Source organism: Rhamphochromis sp. 'chilingali', assembly GCF_963969265.1.
Source record: "Rhamphochromis sp. 'chilingali' genome assembly, chromosome: 11".
Taxonomy (NCBI): domain Eukaryota; kingdom Metazoa; phylum Chordata; class Actinopteri; order Cichliformes; family Cichlidae; genus Rhamphochromis; species Rhamphochromis sp. 'chilingali'.
The window spans coordinates 20,510,377-20,520,741 of record NC_137938.1 but is presented as its reverse complement, the minus strand read 5'-3'; the positions used below and the strand labels follow the sequence as shown (position 1 = coordinate 20,520,741).

Here is a 10,365-nt window from a genome sequence, read left to right as displayed (position 1 = left end):
AGATGTGACGCTACAAAAACTACTGTCGTATTTCCGGTTTAAACAAAACGCGCGGAATTCGACTCATAAATATCGGCAGCACACGGTTGATAGTAAAAATACACCAGATGTTTGATTGATACGACTAAACAGTTTGACGACGCTAATGTTTTAAGGTTTGGGTTTTGTTTTGTCACCTCAGCAGGTTATTTTGTTCAAATGAGGCAGCTGGGTTAGCTAGCTCACGTTTACAGCCTTACCCGGGTTAGCTAGCTTGCTAACGCGATGTAGTGATGGGTTTTGGTTCAGTACTTAATAAAATACAGAAGCTCTCTGAGACTTGCTGTTGTTAAAGCCGCAGTTATTGCTCTGGTGTTCACAGTTCTTCGGCAATGGAGGATGACAGGATGGAGACGGGAAACCTCACACCAAAAATCCATGTGGAAGTTCACGTTAAATCTGACAGGTGGGTAGTTTAATCCTAGTGTAAACAGTGAAGTTATTATTAGGTCAAACCCATACACAGGTGATAAAGGACATGAAAAACTAAAATGCCTCCTTTAGTTTACTTTGACCCTTTGAACTCAAATGACTCATTTTTTTCCACCAAAGATTTAAATATGTTTCAAGTCATGTCTGATGATAACGTTTGTTTAAAACAAATCAGCAATGGTATTGTCATAGTACCAGCCAGAAGCTAGATATATACACGCATGCCTTCTTGTGATTTGTGATTTGTGTTTCATATTTCAGCACAGCTAAACGGTCTGAGGTGAAAATGCATGTTCAGAGTTTACTGAACTGTCACAGCATGGTGTTTGGAAACTACGCATGGACAGAGTTTGACGATGACTTCCTTCAGAAGCATGTGGCATCTGTGGTTATAGCTGATCTAGAAGAAATAGTTACACAGGTCTGTTATTTCAGTTTGTTTTGGGGATGAAAGCTCTGCAGTATCATTGTATTAGTAAAGCTTTATACTTATTAATTTTTATTCTCCCTTTCAGCCCCTTGATTTGAAGAACTGCTGTGTCTCTTTTCACATCTTCACACTGAGCGAAGATGGACCTAGCATGCTCACTTTGGAGGAGGATGAGGAGCTTTCAGCAGCAAACCACTGGTTGCTGCCTGCAGGTAACACTGCGTTCAGTTTAATTCGCTTTACTGTCATTAAAGCAAAACCAGTGCAATAAATTGTCTCTTATAGGTAGGTTGCAGTTGTTGTTGTTGTTGTTGGCAGTGTGTGACAGTTTCTGGTCTAGTGATTGTGTGCAAAACAGTGTATGACTATGCATTTAATAAGTCATTCATAAAGGACTTTGCAACATATTGTTATAGAGACATGAGAAATTTACTGTCCTGGGGTGGAGAAAGGAAAAAATGAGCCTTGGTGGCATTTCAAAAACATTTGGTGTCAGTGTTTTTTGGTAGATATCTCTAATAACAGGTAGCTGATTGCTAACAGTACGCTCAGCTGCTGTGACTTTCCTCTGCAGTGCCCTTTCGTCAGCCAAGGCAGAGTTGCTGTACCAAACTGTAAGATGGGAACATGGAAAATAATGCTATAATATTTGTACAGTGGTGAAGCTGGAGAAGTGGAGAAACTTGTTTTGTGACAAATGGGCCCTTTTCAGCCGCCTCATGAAGTGGTGGCGACACTAGGCCTTCTTTATCAGACGGGAGATAAAGAGACCAAATCAAGTCCTCAGCAATATAGACATCATTTCTTTGGTCTCTTTAACATTAAGGTCAAGGTTGTTTTTAGAGGACTGTATCACCAGATGCTGGATCTTCTTTTCATTGTTCTGTGGACCATCTTGTTTTTTTTATTAGATATTTGGACAGTCAATGTGACGCCATCTGCGTATAGTGGAGGATAATAGTATAATATAGGATGTATGTAGGATGGAAATGGTCGTTTGGGTATGTTCCAGCAACATCTATCATCAGGAGGTTCTCAGAAAAAACATCTCATTTAACAGGCAGTAAAGGACTGGAGAGCAATGATTGATGGTCACGATACGTCTCCAACGCAGCTTTAAAAAAGGAGGGGGAGAAGATATTGGATCCATGTGACCCTGCAATCTTCCTGCATTGAGTTACAAACTGACATATTTTAACCAAAATCTTTTTAAATGACATTTTTGTATCTTCATGGTACAAGGTCTGTGCTGAAATGTTTATGGATCATATTAAGAGTAGGAATGAGTATTATACAGCAGAAAGAATTGTGAAAATCTAGCGCTTATTTAAACGTTTCTTTACTTTTTGCTAGTATCAAAATTGGGATTTCATTTGTGTGTTTGAATCCAGCATGACCAAAACCTACTTTGCAAATGTATCAGTATTTTACATTATGATGTTCTTGTTACAAATGTACAGGCTACATGTTTCTGTCAAACAGGCCTCAAGATCCTGCTGCCATGTTGCTGGTGGAGCATCTGCTTTTTATTTCTTCTTTTTATGGGATAAAAATAAAATAATCTTGGTTTAGCATTCGAGATCTGTGGGTGTAAAGCTTGGTGAGCATGTTGTGCTACTGAGGATGATATTTTTTTTCTTGCAGCTCATAAGCATTTTCTGTTCTATTATATATGTTAAGTTGCTTTTTTCTTTTTAACAGCTGAATTTCATGGGATTTGGGAAAGTCTGGTTTATGAAACTGGAGTCAAAACTCAGGTAAAATAAATTACAGCTGTTTAGGAATTAGGAAAAATGATCAAATAGCCTGATGTGTAACCTAATGCTTCTTAACTTTACCTTATTTCCCCTTTTCTCTAGCTCCTGGATTATGTCACAACAACAATTTATTTCTCAGACAAAAATGTTGACAGCAACCTGATTTCATGGAATCGTGTTGTTCTGCTTCATGGTAAATATTTAAGAAGGGAATTGCTACAGTGATTGTTATTACATTGGAACAAAGAGTAATGACTGTCTCTCTTTGTTTGCCCACATTCAGGACCTCCAGGCACAGGGAAAACATCACTGTGCAAAGCTCTCGCCCAGAAACTGTCAATCAGACTGTCAAGTCGGTAAGATCGTCCTCATTCTAGTGAAACCGCTCCAGCTATGACTACACCAGCACTTTTCATTTCCAAATACACCTTTTTTTTTCTCCTCTGCAGGTATTTATATGGCCAATTTGTTGAGATAAACAGCCACAGTTTGTTCTCAAAGTGGTTCTCAGAGGTACACCTGGGTCTTTTTTTCTTTTTCTTTTAATGTTTTTGTTACTTGTATTGTCTCCTGTAGCTAATTATGCCTATTTTTCACAGAGTGGCAAGCTGGTCACAAAGATGTTTCAAAAGATCCAACAGCTGATTGATGACAAAGACGCTCTTGTGTTTGTTCTGATTGATGAGGTAAAATGAAGTGTATTTATTTCATTTTGATTTGCTTCTGTGTCTTTTACGTTTCTCTAAGACAGGAGAACTTCTTGCCAACTGGTTGTACTTTGTTATGTTGAAGTGTGATTGAAACGGTTTCTCTTTTGTGAACAGGTGGAGAGTTTGACAGCAGCAAGAAATGCCTGCCAGGCAGGAACAGAGCCTTCTGATGCCATTCGTGTGGTCAACTCGGTCCTCACGCAGCTGGACCAGATCAAACGGTCAGAATGCAAACCTTTCTTAGTGATTTTATTTGTTTTAAATTAGAGATCGACTCTGTACTAGTCTGTTGTAGTGGAGAGAGAGCAGTGTGAAAATGAAGCTGTTGTTTAACACATGGTTAAAAGCTTTCAGTAGAGACCAAAAGATTGGAATTGCAGAGATAAGTGGTGGAAATGAGCCTCCTCTGTAGGGTATCTTGGTTCTCCCTTTAAGACAGAGGAGGAGCCCAGAGCTGAGCTGCTACACCTCTACATTGAAAAGAGCAGCTGATATGGTTTGGGCATCTAAACAGGAGGCTCTGAGGCAGAACCGGGGCATACTTGAAGACAATATGTCTCTTGGCTGACTTGGAACATAACATTTCCATGAGACGTAACCTTTTAGGGTGGCTGTGGAGACTGAAGTCTGAGTTTCTCTGCTAAAACTGCTACTGACCCAAACTTGGAGTGACAGAAAGTAGATGGATGGATTATTTACTTATTATGTCCTACTTTAAACAAGTTGTTCTGTGTTGGCTATTGGGCTGATATTTCAGACATTCCAATGTAGTGATCTTGACGACCTCCAATGTGACAGAAAAAATCGACTTGGCCTTTGTAGACAGAGCTGATATCAAGCAGTACATCGGACCGCCATCTGAAAAAGGCATTTACAACATCTACCTCTCCTGCCTGGAGGAGCTGATGAAGGTAATCCAGTAATCTGGCAGCAGTTTATTTCCACTTCTAAAGTGAAACACATCTGACTTAAATGTTTTTCCATCTAAAATTGCAACTACACGGTCACGAGGTGGGCAACCAAACTTGGCATACAGGTCTATAATAGATATTTTGATGTCACCATATTGTGTAGTAACCACCTGACCAAAAAGAGCACTTTGCCAGTAGGAAACGAATGTCAGTTTCCTGAAATGTTACATACGTATGGCAGCCATCTGGTGCAGTGCACACCATGCTGTCCAGTGCCAGGCATTGTACCTTGCAATCTCTGTATGAGTGTTTGTGTAACTGAATGAAGACACTGTAAACTGCTCTTGATAAAAGGGCTACATAATGTACATATAGCAGTTTATTCCAACAAAATATTGATAGAACAATTAAAAAAAAAAAGTCACGGTGCAAAATACAATTTAAGCATATTTAAGGAAAGCGAAGCGGTACTGATTTGTAACTTGGGCTTGTTATGATGTTGTATAATATGATATTTTACTACAGTACACATCTAACTAGGCAGCTCATTCTCTTGAAATGGGGTCAACTTGAAAGATGTGAAATGTAAAAGTAAGGTCAGAGGTCAAATGTGACATATTTGGATGCAAATAAGTGCATCCAGGTGCAAAACAAAACAACCCCACGAGAACCTTTGGAGGAGGTGGTCTCCAAAGGAACTCCAGAGCGGTTTGTTTATTTTGTGAACGTGATCCAATCTGAACAGACCACCAAGTGTAAATTAAAAATTTGAGCTAAAAACATCCCAAAGTCACGTATGCTTTGTAATCGCAGTGCGGCAAAGGACTACAGATGTGCAAAGGTCTGTACGGGCCAGTGACTAGCTGTTAAATTAACATTAATTCTCAGTTTTCTCACACAGGACATTCTTCCTGTATTTAGGTTTTTTGCAGAAATTTCTTGACAGAAAAATCACAAGAGGCACTTTTAAAATTCAGCTTATGTAAATAAAATGCAATTTTGTTTTCCGACACGTCTCTGAGTTGTGATCTCGGATGTACACAGTGCCAGATCATCTACCCCCGGCAGCAACTGTTTACCATGTTTGAGCTCGAGACGATGGGCTTTGCAAAGAGTGAGGTGTCCGAACACAGTCTAAACCTGAGGAACATTGCTATGTAAGTGCGCACTCCAATAAGCAGCATCTAAATCAGAGTGTGGGAAGCGAAAAGAGATGGAGGCCAATGCTCAGTTTTTTCTTTTTCTTTTCAGAAAAAGCAAAGGTTTGAGCGGAAGAGCACTCAGGAAGTTACCATTTATAGCCCATGCACTCTTTGTAAAGGTAGGTATTTGATTGTTTTCTCCTGACAAACATACGATTCACATGGGCTTTTTAAAATGGTTTGTTGTCTTGCAGACACCAACAGTAACGCTTGAGAGGTTTCTGGAGGCTATGGGCCAAGCTGTGGAAAAACAGAAGGAGGAAAAAGCTAACTTGGTCAATGGTATCTGAACCTGCTGAAATTCCCACAGGCTGACTGATTGTGCCTTGTTTGTGGTTTAAAATCTATAAAACATCTTTTTTATAGAGCTTAATCAGTTCATTTGTCAGCACTACATTCAATATACATACACACAAATGCTATTTTAACAAGTGCTGTAACACAAAAGTGTTTATTCAGGTAATTTTTCTGGTGCTACTCTCTTAAATTACCAAGACCATATCTATGTCGACAGAGGAATTGTAATTTTAAGTTGTAGCCCCCAATGCTTGAATTTTTCTTTGTTTTATATGCTATTAACAAATATGTTTACTCTTTTCTCACTTCCAAAGTATTTAATATTTGTTGCTTTAACCATAACTGTTTCTTTTTGTTTTTCTTTTTTTTAAACCTATACTATTTGTGCACAGACATTAGATCAGTCAGTGTGTAGCTATGCTGACATGACAGCTTGTGAGTCCCACAATGGGCCAACAGACTCACCGGACAACAAATCCAAAATATAGTAAACATGTTGCTGTTTGTTATGAACGGTTAACCTGTGTGTGTTATTATGTGTTCTTGTTAATTGGTCCCATTCAAGGTCGCTTATTTCACCTGACAAGTTTGTAAGCTCAGCTGGCTGCGTCCCCTACAGAGGGGGTTTATGCCTGTGCATGAATCACTTGATGCAAAAAAACAAAACAAAAACGTGAGTGGACTTTACCCTTCACATACAATCTGCTTTGTGCTCTGTTCGCATGTTTGTTTGTTTGTTTTTTTTTATAAATGAATGTGATAAATCCAATTTAAACTATCTGGGTTTGTTGTTTATTGGTTTAATTTTGTATATAACCTTGTAATAAACAGCATTGTTTCCTGATTGCAGTGTCTGATGCATTTTGGAGATTTTAATACACTACGTCCACCACTTGGGGGCGCAATGAGGCTGTAATGCAGTTCTAGACATAAACAGAATTCAGTTTATTACAGATTCTGATTTGCATGGTTGTCTCAGAAAGGGCAATAAGACAAGATGGATCACGATAAGGTGGCAATAAAAGCTAATTGCATATAATCTTGTGGTAAGCTTGTATCAACTAGATGAACAATGGGTTTTTTTTGGGAGGGTTACCAACAAAGTCCTGCAAATATCAAATGTTACCTTACAACAAAGCAACAAAAGAGCAGTTCTACCTAATATTCCTCCTTTATGATACAGGCCCATGCACGGGAATTTAAAGTGATTCATGGTTATGATTTGGGACTGTGAGCTCTTACATGTTGCGGTCTTCCACTGTGGACTAAAAACCAAAAGGTTGAAAGATGACTGAGTTTGAAATGCGTCACTCCTGTACACAGTTTATACGAACAGATCGGTGGTTTCGTTGTTCGTATGAACATGTTTTGCATTCTGTGAATGCTCTGCTGCTTTGCATGTCAGCTGCCGGCTTCAAACAATGTGCCCTTTGTTTGTTGCTGGCAACAGCTTTTTCATTCCACTTCAAAGGTGAATCCTGTAGGCTGTTCCTGAATGTAAAAGGAAAGCAAATGTTGGATTTGTCTTCATTTGCACGCTCCAGACCTGCTCAATCATAACACTGTCACCTTTACAGTGACCTTTACTGCGTGTTTTATTAAGCTTGTAAGTATTTTATTGGTGGATTTGATTATGCTGTCAAAGGTCTATAATTAAGATGGAAAAAAACGAAGATTTATGCTATAATTAAGACCAACCCAGAATGGATTTCCCCTCATGCATAAAGACTGCATTTGTGTGAATTGCCCCTTTAGTGCCATGTTATCTTTTATACTTAATTGTTTGGCTCCCATTATATCTATTTGTCAGTGAATTTTTGAGTAAGATGAATCACATGAGGGAGCTCAACTTGTCTCTAATCTGATCAGTGATTACAAAGGTGAGAGAAAAAGGGGGTAGTAGAGAAAGGGAGAGCTGTAAGAACGGGCATGGTAAATAAAACCATAATTGCTCTGTCTGCAGGCCTTTTTCTTTTCACTGTAGTCTCTCCAAAAGCAGGCAGCTGTTAAAAGGCAATCAAGCCGGAGAAGGAAGAAAAGTCAAAAGCCTTATTGTTATGGGGATTTTATCACTGTTTCAAGCAGACTTAAAATGTCAGAAAACTCCAAACAAAACAAACAGTCTGTTTATCCTCTCAACCGTTGTTCAGGTACATTGCTGAAAGCAATGGAATATACCTTTATGTGCCAATGGTGATTCAAATAGAGGGGTGGGGGTTAACTTACACTCTTACTTATATGCGCGGTAAGAGGAAAGTGAGCCAAGCTGCACACGAACTATGGAAATTATCACTCATCTCCTCTGAGTTTTTAAGAGGTTATGATTTACATTGCTGGTCTAAAAGTGTGATACTCAGTTGTTAGTTTAGAAATACTTTTTGCCTTTGCCAGCGTGGTAATCCACATCCATTGCACAAATGCATACTGAGAGCCCATAAAGCCGAAGCAGTGTTGGCTTTTCAATTCTTCTACATGGCAGCCTTTGATCATAAACTAGTGCTTTTATCCAAATGAACATTTCCCTCAGAAGAAAACCACAGCGCGCTCTTTCTGTCTCTCTCTCTCTGTATCTGTTCCCAGTCAAGACTGTCCTGTCAGAAATTATGAACAATTGTTGTTTCTCGAGTCTGTTGAGATTTCTGTACCCCATATGTTTGTCATCCATTTAAGCAGGATGTTAGAAGGCGTAGGAGAACGAGGATGAAGGAGAGATACCTTGTAAAGAGACTGAATCCTCGGAGCCGGGCTGCATGAAGAAATTGTGATAATTAGGCGCAGCAAGTAGGATCAAAGGAAGCTGCCATCAATGAGCTATGCAAATGTCGACTCGTCCTGTCAACCGCAGACAGTGATCTAAGATTTCTGCGTCTTTGAGGAGTCATATAGCAGTCACACTGATAGAAAGAGCTATACTGCTGCACATTAAAGGTATGGCAGTAAAAGTGGGACGCTATCATACAGTACCACCCTCAGAAAGAATAACATGTTTCAGTGGCTCTGAGAATACATGCTCATCCACGCAGCTCTCCAACAACAAGGTTTAAGTGCAAGACTGTGATGTGACAGCAGCACGTGGAGGAGACAGCAGAGTGTATCACAACAGTTTGTGTCTAGGTTTCCACGCAAAAGATCAAAGTAACACCTTTCTTGATTTCTTAAAGGATTTGCACGACCGAGGAACATTTACAAAACAGAAACATTAGCTTCACACTGAGCGAGACATTGCTGTAGTAAATTAATATTTATATAGCGCGTGGAATGTGTCCTGCGATTGGGCTCTTTTAACACTGTGCCAAAGGAAACAAACTATAAAAGTGCTGAGGAGCTTTTGAAGTCTGCTGGGCTGAAGTACAACATGTTCTTCCTGGCTGTCTTCAATAAACAATAGTTATCTTTGGCATCTACTGTGCATATATGAAAAACAAATACTGGAAACAACAATAGGAAGCCTATCCGTATTCCCACAAACCAAACAAACTATATATGCCACCTAACATTGATCCTCAATCATTCACGACACTAATCCAGAGCATCTGCAAGTAGTAAAATAGTCCAGCAATAATTGTGCTACAACAATTTTCTTCAAGGTTTTATAACCACAAGGCTATTTGGAGATAATTCACTTTTTTTATTCAGTTATTAACTGACCTCTGGTGTAAACAGAACTACAAATGACAGAATAATGAAAAGTATTTGCCATAAATATGAACCTACAAGAAATGAATTAGGGATAAAACATGAATGGAGTCAAAAGGAAGATGACACCAACAGAGGACATGGTTCAGCTTTCAACTGCTCATGAACTGCCAATAATTGTTTAACAGTCAAGAGAGACATAACCTGCAACCGGAAAAGGAATTGACTTTTCAAAGTAGAGGTAAAGGTGTGTTACAGCTGTACTAAGAGAACATAGGAAAAATGAAAAACTATCGAAAGGAGAAATTATACAAAATACAAAGTGTATGGAACGTGTTTCTTCGAAAGCAACTTTAAACTTTCCATTATCAAGATGACATTTTGAAATAACTCACAAGTTTTTTGTATTCAGTGGTGGAATAAATAGCATTTCCAATAAAAACATCATAGCATACTGTCTTAAATTAAAAAACAAAAACAAAACGTTTGGACACACACTGAGATTTGGTGTGATCTGTAGAGCTGTTTTGTCTGAATTAGGGAGCGGGTTCCGGGTGACTTGACCAGGATAATGGTGGTGGGTATTGGAGATAATTTCATTTTATTATGCCATTCATTTTATTATGCCTATAAGAAATAAGAATACTCAACTCTTGTAAATAATCATTATAAATGATAACCAACAAAAAACAATAAACTAACACCAATCAATTAAAAGAAATACCACCAGCCTATCTAATATCAGAGTAGGCAACATTTCCATTTTAAAAACCTTATCACGCATACGTGTATACATGGTAGATCAAATCTATTTCAAACCGAGTTCAACTTGCACCAATGGTGTGTTTTATTTTGTAAAAGCCTGCACCAGAAGTGTCCCTCTCTTCTTCTGCAAGCTTGACGCCCCGCTCTGCCGTTTCTGTTGCGTTCAAGCAGTTTCACATCAGTTGA

General features: G+C 38.9%; 1 protein-coding gene across 1 annotated transcript; it reads left to right on the top strand.

The window, feature by feature from the left end:
* The first annotated feature begins 6 nt into the window (after nt 1–6).
* Nucleotides 7–6,622, top strand: trip13 (thyroid hormone receptor interactor 13). Its single transcript, XM_080896166.1, has 14 exons — nt 7–155; nt 362–445; nt 733–892; nt 987–1,113; nt 2,603–2,658; nt 2,761–2,851; nt 2,942–3,014; nt 3,108–3,171; nt 3,258–3,344; nt 3,483–3,589; nt 4,126–4,279; nt 5,324–5,436; nt 5,531–5,600; nt 5,676–6,622. The coding sequence occupies exons 2-14, from the start codon at nt 372–374 to the stop codon at nt 5,769–5,771; spliced, it is 1,272 nt and encodes a 423-aa protein (XP_080752292.1). The 5' UTR covers nt 7–155; nt 362–371; the 3' UTR covers nt 5,772–6,622.
* Nucleotides 6,623–10,365: the final 3,743 nt, after the last annotated feature.

Coding starts and splice junctions, on each gene's coding strand:
- trip13 (XM_080896166.1), top strand. CDS start 372: ATGGAGGATGACAGGATGGAGACGGGAAACCTCACACCAAAAATCCAT. Junction 2,659..2,760: donor AAACTGGAGTCAAAACTCAG/GTAAAATAAATT, acceptor CCTTTTCTCTAG/CTCCTGGATTATGTCACAAC. Junction 5,437..5,530: donor AACCTGAGGAACATTGCTAT/GTAAGTGCGCAC, acceptor TTTTCTTTTCAG/AAAAAGCAAAGGTTTGAGCG.